We start from the raw sequence: 17,599 nt of genomic DNA on the forward strand, positions 1-17,599 counted from the left end.
AACACCATTTGAGCCCTTGACTTACTTTCCTCTGTGGAATAGAAAAAAGATACATAGGAGAATCAGAATCAGAAAGATATTTATTGCCAACTGCTTGCTTGGTAATGAAGCTTCTAGTGCACACATAAATACAATAACACATCATAATAAAATTAAATAATAAAATATGAAAAAGAATAAAGGCCGGTAAAGTCAGAGTAATAGAAATGAATAGAAATGAATAGGAGTGAATTTTGAAGAAATGTACTGATTGTTTTTTTCTCTCTCCATGCAATCACAGTGATTAGAAACTCAAGCTTTCAAGCTTCAAAAAGAATACAAAAGCACAATAAAATCACCTATTGTGTGAAAATCTGAATAAATGCTTTATCCTTGTTCATGAAGTCTTAATGCATAATACATACCGTTGACTAAAATATTAGAATTATTTTTATTGTTTGTTTGTTTTTGAATTATTTTTTTATTTTATTTTATTTGTTTAACCAGGAAGGTCCCATTGAGATACAATATCTCTTCTACCAGGGAGTCCTGGTCAAGATAGTCAGCACAAAACAAAAATACAGAGTAAAACATACCACAACAGAATAAACATACAAAGAATTTCCAAATCTGAAAGACAACACAACCCGCAATCAATTACTAAAACATTTACACTGTTCTATAAAAACAGATTTTAAAGTGTTTTTAAAAGAAGTGAGAGATGGAACATATTTCATGTGTAATATACCTTGAAGCTCATGAATGAATAAATGAATCAATACACAGCTGTCTTATGGTTCTGCCATTTTCAGTTCAGGCATTAAATATTTTTGCAGAGCACATGGCAATACAATATTTGACTGTGAATGATGTGACGTTGATCATTTTCATATTAAGCATAATTGATTGAATTGAGCATGAAAAATAGCTCCATACAAGTGTTCATTTGTACAGTGATACAGTATGCCTAATTACTCCATATACATAATTGATTGATATTGATATTGATATTGATATTGGGGCTGAAAATCAGTAAACTGTGTAAACTATCACTTTATATGAGATCAGCTAAATCCACAATATAAATGAAATACGTATAAGTGATTATAATCATTATAAAGATTATAATTTAAATATTTGCACAGACAATGAAGCAAACCTATGTATGTAAATAGTGTAATATCTGCACATTTTACATTCCTTTTTGCCGGTAAATCTTGTGACCTGTGCCTTGACCTCTGACCTCTCTGAATATGTGTGTGTATTTGCAGCATATGGGGTGTGACCGGATCCTTGGCTCAGATGTTCGGGAAGATCGCTGCCGCATTTGTGGAGGAGATGGGAGCAGCTGCCAGGTCATCGAGGGGGTCTTCAATGACTCCCTGTCTGAAGGAGGTACTAAGTGTGCACTTCAGTTTGAACTGAAACCATTTGTAACAATATGTGCAAAAGAAACATTACTGAAATACCGTTTATCTCACGGAGGACCTGGGCATTGAAAAGTTTCCACAGACAATTCCATTTCAGACTAACAGTCTTGTGAAATAATGTTTTAGGTGTTAAAATGCAAGCCCTCGATGGGATAGAATAGATTTAGTAAAAGAGTTTGTCTCTTGACAGACGTAGAGTGTGGATTTACAGTTTGTGTTAAAATATGATCCCCTAATGCTGAACTAAAGCTCAGTTCAACACGGAGTTGAGCTGATAACATCTGAGCTCTCTTAAATTTTGTCTTTCTTCGCCACAACAACAGTGTTTTAAAATACACCGTTACAGCAGCAAGAGACAAGCTAACACAAGAGGTAACTGGACCAAGATTCCAACTAAACCAAACACTTTCCACCACAATGGTGACTTCAAATGAATCAAGTATCAACATTTAAACCTCTGTTAATTCTCAATAAGAGCTTCTCTAGATGTCTGACAGAAATAAAGTCACAGAACCTTGTAAGGAGGCTCTGGGAACGTCTATATCGGACGTACAGAAGACATAACATTTTTTTTTTTAAAAGACGTCATAAAAAGTCCTCAGTGGACGTCTTTTCAACGTCTGCAAAGACATAAAAACTTTGCCCAGTTGATTAGGTTGATGTTAAAATATGCAATATAGTAATTTTCATGTATTAGTTCCTTTGAAAACAAACAAAAGTTAAATACATGTGACTTCATGCCACAAGACTGCTAACGTATTAAGGTATAATTAACACTGGATTTATTTAACATGCATTATGTACCATGTGTTGAGTTCAGTGTAAAATGCATTGAGTAAAGAAGTTATTATACAAGACTTGGTATGTCCTTGTGCTTTGGACACAAACTTTAATAATTTAAAAAGTTATTTGACCCGTGTTATGGTCTTTTATTTATTTAGACTATTTGAATAATATAAAAAATTGTGTTTGCTTATAGATGGTGGTGTTGGCGCAGTGGATAAGACACATGCCTTTGGTGTGATAGACCTGGGTTCAAATCCACTGTGAGACACTAATTTGTCCCTGAGCAAGACACTTAACCTCTAGTTGCTCCAGAGGCATGCGACCTCTGACACATATATAGCAATTGTAAGTCGCTTTGGATAAAAGCATCAGCTAAAAGTAAATGTAGATAATAGGCCTTGTGTTCAGTAAATATTTTATATTTTTTAGGTTAACATGACTGTTTATGTTGTGACAACTTGTGATATTAAGTTATTTTAAGTTGGGTGGACTTTAGTCCCCGTTTTTTAAGTTTACTCAAAAAAGCGCTTGCGATAAGTTGCCTTATTTTTTTTAAGTTGACGCAACTTTTTTTTTTTACAGTGCAGTATAGGGTTTACTGTATTTTCATAAATATTGTGACATTTTGTCAAAAGGTCAAAGATTAAATATGCTGTTATTTGTTTTACTTCAGTGTGCAAAAAGTGTGCGGTCAAAAATAAGAACATCATTTTCAGTTAAATTTACATGTTGAGTTAACTTAAATATACAAGTACACTTGAAATTAATACAAAGTTAAGTGAACATAATCATTTAAGTACATTAAATAAGCACCAATTTTGGTGAACTGAGTGATTTAAGTACAGTCTACAAAACCGTCAAGTTAAATAAACTTAAATATGTAAGTTTTGGGAGACTCCATTACTCAATTAAATTGAGGCAACGAGTTTACTCAATCAATTTAGTTCATTCAACTTATTAGGGTTTTCAGTGTATGGGTCTAACGAGTTAAGCAGTAACTTTAGCTGCCATGTTCTTTCTCTCAAAGGAAAACGATTGGGCCACTTCATCAAATTCTTAAGTTGTAGTTTCAATAATCATACCATCTCAAAATCACGTACCACAAGGATTCAAATTAACATATTTCACTAGTAGAAATCATGCAAAGCAACTTTATATCTACATAATTTTACTCAGCGAACATAGTACACGAAGAAAAACTTCCTCTTGAAATGTAGTTCAGCAACAAAACAGACCAAAAGGACGAATTTTGTAATCCACCAATCAGTGCTTTTGTTCTCTTGTTGCTAGGCAGAATTCCTCCCATGGCCAATCACATTAAAGGAAGAACAGAGTGACATTGAGTTTTTCCAAAGGATTACTCATGATTTTGAGCTCACAACACTTGAAATCTTAAGTTTATGCATTTTGAAGGTAAATTAGTTAAATTAACTCATATTTTTAAGTGACAGGGCCAAAATGCAAAATTTTAAGTAATGTTTAGTCAACATTACTTGATTTTTTAAGTCAAGACAACATTAGGGTTTACAGTGTGGACTTAACCAAATTGTTAAGAGTAATCAGAACCAGAATCAATAGATTTCTACACTCATCATCTCCTGACTGTTCACAACAAAATCTATGTCAGTGGCAGTGGGTTGAAAAAATAGTTTTTTTTTTTTTTTTGCTCTTTGGTCAGAAGCTGGAGTTGTTTGCAGGCTGTGGTGGAATCTGGCCTCAAACACATTGTGTGTTGGACAGCAGAACTGAGGAACTTTGCCCAGGAATTCAGTTGGAATCTCAAACCTCTGCATATCCCATCACAGTCACTCTCAGTGATGCACCACTAACAGCATTGTTCTCTTGCTGTGAATAAATGTATTTGTGTCTGTGTGTGTGTTCTCTCTTAGGTTATGAGGAGGTGGTCAGGATCCCCAAAGGATCTGTATTCATACACATCCAAGAGCTCAATGTCTCTCAAAATTACTTGGGTGAGACACAATTTTTCATGGTTTGACTCAAATATGAGCCTCTTCTGGGAAGCAGAACTAATACACTGTTGTTGCCTTTTCACATTTTTTAATTGTTAACCCATGGCCATTTATCCCAGGTTATCTTGGTTATATTGGTTATCTTGGATATATCCTAGGTTATATTGTTCATATTTCACCCTGATTAGTAATTAAACCTGGATAGTCAGGTTTCAAGATTTTACAATATGCATTTGTAAAACCTTGTTTAATATGTGATTTATGAGATAATTTTGTTATACACAATAAATACACTACCTGATTTAATAACTGCTTGCCATTTTGTGAAAATATTGGCAGTTAATGTCAGTCAAAGTGAAGTATTTTGTGACTGTACAATGTGCATAATATGATTTTGGGAAAGAATATGAGATGGGAGGACAAATGATCAATCAATCAATGCACACCAAAGTTGCCATACAACATAGCACTGACTGCAGCAAAATGCACAGCAAGCTGAAAAAAAAAGGATTCTAAAAAAAGACAGATCACAATGAACAAACAGAATGTTGAAAGTAAGAGAGAGTAAATATCTTTAAAAATAATTTTTTTTTTTGTTTGCTCACAGAACTTATGCATTCCTCCAAGAAAGTTTGAGATTGCTTGCAGAATTGTAAAATTTTGTTTTTCCTCTCATCTCATTATTTCTATTAAAAGTTTTGCATTTGCTTGCAAAAGTGTTGCATTTCCCAGATAAATATTGTACTTGCTTTCAGAAGAACATAAATATGGTTTTCCTGCCATCTCATATTATTTACATCATCAGTTTTCTGTTTGCTCATAAGTTTTACCAGAAAGACTCGGAGAAGATATTGTAACAATCATCCATTTATTAATGACACAGCAAGCTATATATAACGATAAGTATTTGGCGTAAGCCCCGTCCGTAACTCGCTATCCGAGGGTACGGATTCAGCATTTCCTGCCTGAAGATGAAGGCAGAGGTGCAGCTGACCCCCCGTGAAGTTTTTAGGAGGGACCGTTCTGGTGGTGGTGGGGTGGTTGGAGGGGAAGAAACATCCTGCAGTGATAAAGAAGATGGAGAGAAGAAGCTTTCTTATTGGTCGAGGGAGGAACCATCTTGGTGGTGGTGGGGAGGATGGTGGTGAGTGAAGCGTTCAGCATCTGCAAACTCAGACAAGTGTAAGCACGGGTACTTTATACTTCTATTATTAGAACGTGATTGGACAATTGAGAAGGTAATAAGTGATGCTAACAATTGAGTCTTCCCGGCAAAACTTATGCTAGAGCTTTAATTTCTCAGCAGAACACAAACGTTTGAGAATGAATGCTGAAGTTTACAGAGTGTAAGCAAAAGTTTTGAGAGTGAATGCTGAAGTTTTAAGAGCGAACACAAAACTGTTGATGGGAATAATTTAAGATGGGAGAAAAAACTAAATTTCAGTGCTTTTGCAAGCAAAGCAGTTTCTCTGGAAAAGCACTATACTTTTCTTCCTATCTCATATTTTCCCTATTTTGCCTGTGCTCTTAGGGGCTCCCTAACTTTATTGATTGGTTGCTTGTTGCCAATAAAAAAACAAAAACATTTTATACTCTTGGCACCAAAGTAGTTCCAACTTCCTTTTACAGGTGTAAAACCTAATTTGGCACAGTGTTCAGTGTCCATGTCGAAGAGTCTTGTGTTTTTTTAGGCCCATTAATCATGAACCCTTTCCATACCATAGTGTTGAAGAGCAAAGGGGATCAGTACTTCATCAACGGCAAGCTGACCATCGACACGCCAAGGAGCTTTGACATTGCGGGAACCACCTTCCACTACCGCCGACTTGCCAATGAACCGGAGACCCTGGAAGCACTTGGACCCACCAACATGACCCTGATCGTCATGGTAACTCAGAGATGCTGGGTCATCTGTTCAAGCATGATATTTATGCATTGCTGGTGTTGGTACAGATGTACCAGAATTTAGACAAGTGCAATTTTCTGTATAATTGTTATTCAAAGCTGAAGTGTGTAATTATTTCTATATTTTTCAAAAATACTTTTCTCCTATCCCAGTTTAATATGCTGAGAGAGCTATTTGTAGGTAAATTGCCCCAAAAAGTGTAAACAATGTTTTACTTTTTTGATCATCTTCATCTTGACAGCAGCATTGTTGTGAGTTTAGACTATCCGCTTGTCTTAGCAATAGAAGATGGGTAGTCTTTGTAAAATCTGTTGGAAAACATTTATTTGATTTCATTAAAAATTAATCCAAATTCATGAAAATGCTAAATGCTTGAAATTATAGGTTTTTCTGCCTGGATAAGTCAGTTCAGTCTACTGTTCTGTGGTGTGTTGCAGGTGTTGGTCCGTGAGGAAAATCCTGGTATACATTACCGTTTTAACCCACCTGTCAACAGAGATCCCCTGAGCAGTTACGCCTGGCATTATACATCCTGGTCCCGCTGCTCTGCGCTGTGTGCAGGAGGTGACTGTTTTCTGTCTCATTGTCTGTTTACTGACAAGCATTGCAAGGTTTTCCTCAAAGTAACTGAATTGTGTACACATTCACAGTGACTACTAAATGCATAAGAAAGTCAAGCTCTCCAACACTGTTCAAACAAACAATGTCAGTTTCCCAGTCTGCCATTAGGATGTGTGTGAACCGTTTGAAAGCCTACGAAAAAAACTATTACATCGACTGTATACACCAAGAACCCCCACTTTGATGTCCCTTCCTATCCTCAAGCTCTTTCCTTGTTATTCTTGCATTTATGCTTTGTGAGTTAATGACCCGTATTTGTCTTGCTGATAAGAAACTAATAGCTATGACTCAGAACTAATTTCCTGTCAAAAACATAGACTCTAGTGAGCTGCCTCGTAGGGAGAATTCTAAGATATCATGAAGGTTTTTAGTTAACAACCATAATGAAGAAGACATAATGCATTAAAATAAATACAAAATGACAGGTAAAATAAGTGTTGATTATGATGCTGAGAAGAGAAGGGTTGTTTAAAAAAGTAATACACAGTATATTGGTACCATATATTATACAATATTTTGGTACCTGTTGGTCCATATTGGATATAAGTCAGCCAACAATGAAAAAAATTATTATGCATGGCCATTTCACCTATTTTTACATTTAGATTATCTTTGCCCTCATGTAACACTCAAAAGTTCATTTTCAAAAACACTAATTTCATTACACTGCTAAATGTAATTGTTTTTAGCAGATCTCAAATTATTTACTATGCTGTACACTTAATATTTTTGTGATGCCTAATTTTACTTGTAGCATTTAAAACTGTTTATTTTCTTTTTAAGTGATTTGTTTTTGATAGAAGTATGTAATGCTCACCAAGACTGCATTTATTTGTTAAAAATATAGTAAAATATTGTGAAATATTATTAAAGTTTTAAGTAAATGTTTTCTATTTTTATATGTTTTAAAATGCCATTTATTGTTGTGATGACAGCCATAACTCTGGTCCTCATTGTCACTTAAATATAATAAAAGGTAGAATAAAAGTATTAATTTATGTTTACATTTTTTTTACTTTTTTTTTTTTAATTTACTTTAATATTATTTGCATTGGGCCATAATTTTGATATTGGTCACCAATTCAGTGACCTTATAAGGTTCCATTTCAGTTAGAATGCTGCTTTAGAGGGCAGCTGTCTATTTAGGTGGAAAGCATCAAGGCTGCTCACTAGATTTTGGAACAGAGCCATAGTGTTCACAGTGATTGTGTATTTACACATAACAAAAATGAAACAGCACTGACATCAAAGCTTCATGTTTGTATGATTAGGGTTTATGGTAATCTACTGTGATTTATACAACAAAGACTCTTCTCTTTGTCACAGGGGTGCAAGTCCAGCAGGTAGTGTGCAAGAAACAAGCCGATCTCTCTGTGGTGTACAACCACTTCTGCGACAAGAAAAACAAGCCAAAAGACAAGAAAAGACCCTGCAACTTGGAGCCCTGCCCTCCAACGTGGGTTTTCTGTATGTGTTTGTGTGTGTGGCATTAACATCCATCCCGATCATATATGCTCCATGCTAAATATAGGTCCAAATGGTATGCCTATGGAAACTTGTGGTGATTTGGATCATGCAATCCACATTCAAAAATTGTCTTGGATGCATATATGGCCACATCAGATTTATAGAAAATGCTAATGTTTCCTGATGCTTTCCAGACATCATTGAAGGACCACCGATTAGCCAGTCAGTGCAATTAACTATACTATATTTAACTGTACTATACTAATTAACTGTTTCCCATTCACATATGCTAATCAATATTCATAAGCATATTTGTATGTTATTTGTATTACATTTTAATAGCAAATAATTTTCCATTATTTATATTTTTGTATTCTTTTATCATTGTTTTTAAATTGTTTAAATAGTAAACTTTTTTCAAATTTGTTTCTTTCCATGTGTACTGTACATGCACAAGACTTCACATAATGTTTTTGGTGTTCCTGACCAACGTGATGCGACATGCCATCAATGCCTGATATTCTGGTATCTGTGTATTTGTCAGGTGGTGGACAGGAGACTGGTCAAATTGCAGTCGGAGCTGTAACGGAGGAGTGCAGACGCGGGAAGTGCTGTGTAAAAGAAAGATCTCGGTAACAGAGGAGAAAGTCCTGGATGACGCGGCCTGCACCCCGCCACAGCCTTCCATCACTGAACCATGCAACAACCACACCTGCCCACCAGAATGGCATGCCCTGGACTGGTCTGAGGTAGAGAAACATCTGGGTCCAGTTGCAAAAACTTAGACTATATGTTAAGACTGTGTCTTAAGAACTAGTCTGACCAACTAGCAGTCAGCCAGGGTGTCTTATTTTTCAGGTTCAATTAGACTAGTAGTCTAGTAAAATCTTACTTCAACCTTTGGTGTAATTTGGTATTGTCTCTTTGTTATCATGTATCCTTTGCAGTGTACTCCTAGCTGTGGTCCAGGTTTCAGGTACAGAGTGATTTTGTGCAGAAGTGGAGAGAACGGTGAAACGTTGCCAGAGTCAGAGTGCTTGAAACAAAGCCTCCCGACCACCAGGGTGCGCTGCAACATACAACGTTGTCCACCACCTCAGTGGGTTACAGGACCCTGGGGAGAGGTGAGAGCTCATTTAAAGCTGTGAGATTGTCACTTTGTGATTTCATCACAAGCACTTAAATTATCTGACGCAGGTGTTTAATGTGTAAGCAAAACTAGATTATGCCTTGAATCGCTGTGAGTGTATGGAAGCATATGGGTAGCATTATTCAATTTGGAATGTAATATGCAAAATGACAATGCAATATGTAAAATGACAATGCATTTCTGTATTTACATTTACATTTTCCAATACATTTGTGCAACGTTTGGTGCAAAATGAAAACGAAAATGAAATTACATAATTTTCATTTGCCATTTCATACACCAGTTTTAATATGTAAAATGAATACTAATTTTAACGCTTTATAAGTTGCAAAATTAAAATGAAAATGTATTACAGAAATGATTAGATATGTCTAACATGTTCAAGCAAAAACTGTGGCAAAATGATCATTTAAATGCTATTTTTCTTAATTGCATTAACACACACAGTCAAGACACTTACGATTGCATTTTCATTCAGTGTCCCGCAATGAATGTAGCAAAATTCAATGCGCACATTGAAAATGCATTCCGAGCCGATCACGTCTCCGCCCCCTCGCGCCATGTCAATCACTGCGTGAACAAGGCGGGGCTTGCAGAAGGTCAAGAGACTCAAATCTCAAGAAGAGGATTCAAGTGAGAGAACATGGACAAGACAGTTGGTCCGTGTACGTTTTGATCATTTCCGTTTATGGCTTCAATATTTCATTCGCACTTGTGGGCGGCGCTGAAGCGCTGCTTTCATCTGATTGGTTGAATCGCTCCACCTTCAGCTCAGTCTTTTCATTATTTCAGGCAGAATAAGAGTCAGTGCGAGTGAAGCACTGTAATGTCTGAAACTACACTCACTACACTCACTGTTAATTAGCGTAATATTTGAATCAGATGTAGCTGGGCACATAATTCGTGCTGCTGCGACTTGCAAGAGACCCCGTTAAATTATTTCTAGGTTGTATACTGTATTGTATAAATATTGTCCCACTGATAAAAACAGTGCAAATAGTTCTGTCTCCTCGGATAACAGTGAAGTGGAAATAAATATAGTTAAATTTATGAAATAAAATAAAATAAGATTTCTTGGGAAGGTAAGTCTGGCCAGTTATACAGCAACACGAGTCAGACGAGTCTGAAGATCTGAGCTGAATTTGGTGAAACATTAAAGTTCTAGTCTGTGTCAATTACTCTCATAATAAATAATAATAATAATGTTACCCGTATTTTTCGGTATAAGTTGCATCAGTCCAAAAATACGTCATGACGAGGAAAAAAACATATATAAGTCGCATTGGACTATTAAATCGCATTTATTCAGAACCAAGAAAAAACATTACCGTCTACAGCCACGAGAGGGCACTCTGGGGTAGGCTACAGGAGCACTGAGCAGCATAGAGCTGATTTTACAATTTTTATTTAGAAATGTAACTATATTCATTTTTACAATTATTTATTAATGTCACACACACATACCTAGTGCCTTATGACTTAAAAGATGAGAGTGGTAAATGTTACAGACATGGAACTGTTCAGTCTATTATTGATTTTTATTTCCACTTCACTTTTATCCAAAGAGAGAGAACTATTTGCACTGTATTTATCAGTGGGACAATATTCATACAATACTACAACCTAGAAATAATTTGCAGGTCGCAGCAGCACAAATTATGTGCCCAGCTACATCTGATTCAAATATTATGCTAATTAGCAGTCAGTGTAGTTTCAGACATTACAGTGCTTCACTCCCACTGACTCTTATTCTGTCTGAAAGAATGAAAAGACTGAGCTGAAGGTGGAGCGATTCGACCAATCAGATGAAAGCAGCGCTTCAGCTCCGCCCACAAGTGCGAATGAAATATTGAAGCCATAAACCGAAATGATCAAAAAATACACGGGCCAACTGTCTTGTCCATGTTCTCTCACTTGAATCCTCTTCTTGAGATTTGAGTCTCTGACCTTCTGCAAGCCCCGCCTTGTTCACGCAGTGATTGACATTGCGCGAGGGGGCGGAGACGTGATCGGCTCGGAATGCATTTTCAATGTGCACATTGAATTTTGCTACATTCATTGCGGGACACTGAATGAAAATGCAATCGTAAGTGTCTTGACTGTGAGTGTTAATGCATTTAAGAAAAATAGCATTTAAATGATCATTTTGCCACAGTTGTTGCTTGAACATGTTATACATATCTTATCATTTCTGTAATACATTTTCATTTTAATTTTGCAACTTATAAAGCGTTACAATTAGTATTCATTTTACATATTAAAACTGGTGTATGAAATGGCAAATGAAAATTATGTAATTTAATTTTCATTTTCATTTTGCACCAAACGTTGCACAAATGTATTGGAAAATGTAAATGTAAATACAGAAATGCATTGTCATTTTACATATTGCATTGGCATTTTGAATATTACATCCCAAATTGAATAATGCTACCCATATGCTTCCATATGAATGGCAAGAATGTTCTCCTTTTAATTGAATACACCTAATGTTCTCATTATTTCCAAAATGTATGTGCTGAACTGTGATGTCAGACATATAAAAAAGGACAAAATGAAAATGGCTGAGTCCAAATATGTGAGATTCCAAAAAACTTTTTGTTGTTTTATACATGTTCCTGTCCTGTTTGACGTGTGTTTTTGTGTGTGTTCCAGTGTTCGGCTATGTGCGGTATGGGTCAAAAGATTCGTTTCGTACAGTGTCTGACACACACTGGCCAGCCATCTAATGAGTGCCCTGAGACACTTCGTCCCGCCTCCATGCAGCAGTGCAAGAGCAAGTGTGATAAAAATGGCCCTACAGATAAGCCTGAAGGTTAGAAGTTAAAGGGCAAGCAGACGCACTTTGCATCCCAATTAGCTGACCACTGGTCATATATACTATTATAATTAGTATTTCCAAATCATAGTATGTTGGAAAGAATACTGAAGTATTTATGGATTGCTCTTTTAGCTTTAGCAACTGTACTAATGCAATTTAAAGCTGCAGTCCATATGTTTTGCTTCTTTGTCACCATCTCTGTTTGAAAACCTGGAATTGCAGTTACTTGCTGAATTATCTTCCTTGCGTGGGTTGTACTCTGGCACTTCTCCAGCACGGATTAATTGAATGTTTTGAGGAGTATGTGTGGCAGTCAGTCACTGCACCGGTGTGAATCCTATACTTAGTAATCATAGATTGTAACCTACGTCTTGCAATATATGAACAAAATAAGAATTTTCACCATATGTTTTCATTTGAACAAGTAACAAATCTGCTACGTTTGTTCTGACCAGCTGAGGAAAAAAGCATTACAATAAATTGCATTACAAATGGTGATGATCGATTAGCTCATATCACATCAAACTGTGCAAATTATTATTATTGTTATACTTTATTCTCAGATTATTCATGTTAACAACATGAGCTTTGCATGACTATGATTATAGTGTGTTATTGCGCTGTCGCAATAGCAAAAGTCTGTCTACACTGGACGCGACAGAGCGATCATTGAAAATCATTTGAAATTTGTGTCAAAACTTCATAAATAAAACACAGCAGCAGTTTCCTTTAGGGATTTGTCATGCCGCGCCACATGCTGTGTAGACAGCATCACTGATTATAATGAGTTCTATTGTATTTTGTCACACCACACCGCTCACATCCAGTGTAGACAGTGTTAATGTGTAGATTTTAATTTCTGTATGGTCTAATCTCTAATTGTCATGACATTCTAACTTAATACCAAGAAATTTTTTTAACCCAAAAAGCAAACTATGCTCCCTTCGAACTAGTTATCTTTAAAATACAAATCTTGTGTAATCCTAGGCTATCTGTAATCAGAAGCACATTTAAAACTGAAATATAATTTCATTTCATTTACATGTGTTTCATATAATCCTTTCTTGATTACAATCTGCCATCAAAATGATTTTTTGACATTTAATTATTCTGTCTACTGTGAGAAAGGGCTATAAACGATCCGCTACTTGCAGGATCCTCACATGCGATAGCCTAGTACCCGGGACTATGAGTACAGACGTGACGTAATGATGCAGCAACATGCTCAAATTTCCCACGAAAACTTAAGCCCCTTTCACACTTCCAATCTGGAAAATACACGGGTAATGTATCCCGGCAATTGTTCCCAGGTCACTAGATTTTGCCCCTTTCACACTGTCAGTGATTACCCGGAATATGTGCGTGTGTTCACACACAACCCGTAAAGGTCCCGTAAAGACACGTGACATCAGGATGTTACGTGTAATTTACGAGTCGAAAACGCTAGGCACGTTAACTTTCACTGAAGCTAGCGAACGATCTCAGCTTCAGCGCGTAAAGTGAGGAACTAACTGATCTTTGCTTCGTTACAGTTTGCACATATTTTTTTCGTCATGAATGTTGATCTGCCTTCAAAACACCAGGTAACAAAGTCGCACGATAACGTGCGTCATCACTACGACACACCATTTACGGCATTAGTTCTTGCCTTTGTTCACACAGCGCCTGTGAACAGCGCAGTCCTTTCAGGCAAGTCATGCCACTCGGCCGCCATCTTGGCAACGCCTCCGGGCAGCTATTTCAGAATAACAAGACCATCTCCTATCTAAATGAATGGGCAGAGAGTCAGAACTGCACTTTCACTGGTCACTGGGACATAAAAACAGCATGTATAGAAACAGCAGTGAAATATGATAAAAATCGCTGAAAAATTTTGATGAATTTGCCCCAAAATAAGGTTTAAAACGCCTTTTTCCACACAGGTTATACCTTTACTACGCATGCGCAAGGGTTCCTCAACTGTGCGCATACGTCAGTGGAACTAGACGATAGGCTTAAATGTTTCCCGGCTTGACTTTTAAAAGCAGATGATTGGCTTTCCAGTGGGAGGGGCGGGACATGTGCACACAACCGCCATCTTTGCCGTTACAGGTTTTCCTTATATAGTTGTATTGAGGATTAAGGAAGTGGCATGTCTCTTATAAACTGTCTCTGTTTTGGATAATTTTTAACCAAAAAAATGTTTAGACTGCAGCTTTAATGACAGTATTACGTTGCAGAACTCAAATACATAAAGTATAGAGTGCTGCAGTGTTTGCATCATCACTGTACTACACTGTACTTTAAGCATGTTTTGTAGGCCAACCTGAAAGTTAGCATCAAATTGGTTCCCTTGACAAAAAACTGATAGGATTTTTCAATTGCAAGGCAAATGTCGAAATGTATTACATGCTTGAAGTCACTGGAAAATCCTAAAACATTGTATGTTTTTATGATGCTAATTTAATTTCTCTGTGACTGACTGCACTTTTTCTGTGCCCCTTAGAGTGTAAAGATGTGAACACAGTGGCATACTGCCCCCTGGTGCTCAGGTTCAAATTTTGCAGCCGTGCATACTTCAGACAGATGTGCTGCAAAACCTGCCAAGGACACTGACCTCCCTCTCACTCTCTCTCTCTCTGACTCTTTCTCTCTCTCTCTCTCTCTCTCACTCTCTCACTCTCTCTCTCTCTCTCTCTCTCACTCACTCTCTATGACTCTCTCTCTTGCCCTGATTTTCTTCCCTCTCCACCCTCCCGTTTTCTTGCATGGACTGAAACGCCCATACTCAGCATTCCGCTGGAGGAGTGCTGTTAACCCACTGGAAGACTGACATCATTGTGAGAAAAAGCACGGAAGAAATGAGAGCGAGAGAGAGACTTGAAAATAGAGAGAAAGAGAGAAATCTATGCTGCATTCTTTCTCTCCCTCCAACCATCTGCTTTGACACTGCTGCTGTGAATACCAGTCTGCCTAAAATACATCCGTCAGTGTTTCTTTTGCTTTTCCATGTGGTGCTTTTGGCCATCACTGTCATACAGAGAAGAGTTTGTGAACTGTCAATCTCAGCAAAATCTAAATCTCAGTGAATAATAGTTGTCTGTTATTGTAATGTGACCATTTATAAACCAGTCATCTTTATTATAGTCTCAAAAGTTCACTCAGTAATTTTTTGTGTAGCGCTGGTCGGTTTGGACTTTGGATAAACATTATTGAGTGCATCTTTAAACGGATAATTCACCAAAAAATTACAATTCTGTTATTACTTGCTCACCCTCATGGTGTTACAAAGCTGTATGACTTTTTCTTTATTCTCAAGAACATCAAAGATTCTCAAGAACACCAAAGAAGAAATCTTTGTCCATACAATAAAATGTCTATTTTTGTTGAAAGAAAGTCATAATTGTTTAGAACAACATGAGGGTGAGTAAATAATGCATTTTCATTTTTGGGTGAACTATCCCCGTAAGAGCCTTTTCACTTCTAGCAAATTTGCAACCAACAGTAACCAACAGTTAACTATTTTTATAAGAATTGGTGATTTTAAACGACATGAGCGAAGATGCGGTTTTTACCACTGGTCCTAAGAATTTTCACAGTGAAATCTAATAATTTCTAAGTAATAATCGCATAATAATTTTCCCTACACAGATTTTGCAACGAATTTCGCAAGTTGCAAAATCGCTGCGTTGAGCACCAGAAAGCTGTTTGTTTTGAAAGTGACTTCTATGTAAGCAGTGCATTGTAAATTACAACACTGTGCTATACAATGGACCTTTTGCAAAGAAACATTTGCCGAAAGTTTACTAATGTGAGTGTACCGTAATGCTTCATGATACAGATGATTGCTGCAGTTGAGAGGAACACTGACTAGCAGTGACTTGTTGGCATTGAACAATTGAATCATTGTCCATGTGAACTGCCCTTTAGAGACACTCCAGATCACTCAGATATCTTAAGCTCTCATTCAGTGTGGTTGTTGCTGAGATACTGTATCTTTTAATCTGACAGCCTTGTGGCTATTTGCAGTTTTGGTGCTGTGCAATTTTCTTGCCATCCATTACAATAATGCTTACATTATATTAAGATATCGTGCATCATTCAAACCTGGATGAACAATGAGCTATTTAGCAAACAAAGGGAAATAAGTGGTAGGGTCAGTTTAGCTTCTGTGCACAATATAATAGTAGTTAGAGGTCAATGGAAGCTGTTGTTAAACCCGTGTGGTGATCATATTGTTATTCGCTGACACTTAGATAATGTACTGTATTTCTAATGCACCACAAGTCAGCATGCAGCAATGTTGGTGGCATTGCAGAATTGTGAACCATGTAACCTTAGTTACTGGATAGCTTCTGCTTCATTTTATCAGGTATGGGACAAAAATTCATACTCTCACCTTTGAGACCTTTAAGTAATATTTTGGTGGAGGGGAAAAGGTAAAATGCCAATAACCTACATGACCTTATGCTATTTTTATTAAAAAGTACTACAATTTTATTCAAATTCCTCTAAAGTCATACATGGGTAGGTGTACATGGGTAAAATACCAGAATGTAAGTCATTGTAATAATGCAGAAGCAATGGCATTTGAATATGCATTTTAAGTGTAAAGGGAAGAATTAGGGTGGAAGTAATATTTTTTTGTGGGTCTGTTTCTCACAAAAAAATAAAACATGTTGCTTCCTTAACAGTTTGGAACAGCATAATAGTGATTAAAGGAGCCATTTTTAGGTGAACTCTTCCAAATAACTTCAGTTCAGTGTTTTCGTAACATATTGATTGGATTCCCTTTCAGAACCTACAATTTCCATTTACCCTTTTCTAACCCAAATATCAGCATTTAGCACCAACTTGCCAAATTATTAGTGTCAGTCATCGTTAGAGAGCCAGAACAGACCTTTCCCCTGTCCTGGATCTTGGCAGCACTCATCGAATGTTTGATTTGAAGGGCAGATCTTGAAGAGGTGTCCTCTGTTCAAGGACTGGTGGCTAATCCGTGGTGCTACAGTATGGTGCTATGTCTTTATTTGCCATAATCTTAAGATTCATGTTATTTTTGTATTGTTGGGATTGTTTTGCTAAAGGTAATACATTTGCTAAGGGAAAAAAAGCAAGATTCTATGAAAACAAAGTATTGTTCAAGTCTCTCTGCAGAAACACTAACTTTGTAATCATTTATTTGGTACAATTATTATGTGAAAGATGAAAGGTAAGCTTTTATCTTAAAATTTTGCAGTGTGTTCTTACATTTGCAATAACTGTAGATTAATTTAGAAAATGCAGTCACACTTGTTTATTTCGACTTTAATGGTGATTTTCACACGCTGTACTGTCATGTGCTTGTGATGTAGTTTATTTCCTCTGAATTTTACGTAGACCAGTTGAAATTAATTTGAAATGCTGAATAAAAAGATGCATTGTGTAGAAATAATATCCAATGTATTGTTATATCTGCTTTATATCATTTATATCCATTTCCTATTTTAT

General features: G+C 36.5%; 1 protein-coding gene across 1 annotated transcript in view; it reads left to right on the forward strand.

Moving 5' to 3' along the window:
* Positions 1–17,171, forward strand: part of LOC132114685 (A disintegrin and metalloproteinase with thrombospondin motifs 10-like) — a 70,036-nt gene extending 52,865 nt beyond the window's left edge. Inside the window, exons 17-25 of the mRNA XM_059522946.1 lie at positions 1,251–1,374; positions 4,085–4,165; positions 5,890–6,053; positions 6,509–6,635; positions 8,019–8,148; positions 8,704–8,908; positions 9,107–9,283; positions 11,965–12,124; positions 14,616–17,171. Of these exons, the coding sequence (XP_059378929.1) occupies positions 1,251–1,374; positions 4,085–4,165; positions 5,890–6,053; positions 6,509–6,635; positions 8,019–8,148; positions 8,704–8,908; positions 9,107–9,283; positions 11,965–12,124; positions 14,616–14,725 (1,278 nt within the window). The 3' untranslated portion in view covers positions 14,726–17,171. The remainder of the gene's footprint in view (positions 1–1,250; positions 1,375–4,084; positions 4,166–5,889; positions 6,054–6,508; positions 6,636–8,018; positions 8,149–8,703; positions 8,909–9,106; positions 9,284–11,964; positions 12,125–14,615) is intronic.
* The last annotated feature ends 428 nt before the right edge of the window (positions 17,172–17,599 follow it).

Source organism: Carassius carassius, chromosome 34, assembly GCF_963082965.1.
Source record: "Carassius carassius chromosome 34, fCarCar2.1, whole genome shotgun sequence".
In the NCBI taxonomy this organism is placed as follows: domain Eukaryota; kingdom Metazoa; phylum Chordata; class Actinopteri; order Cypriniformes; family Cyprinidae; genus Carassius; species Carassius carassius.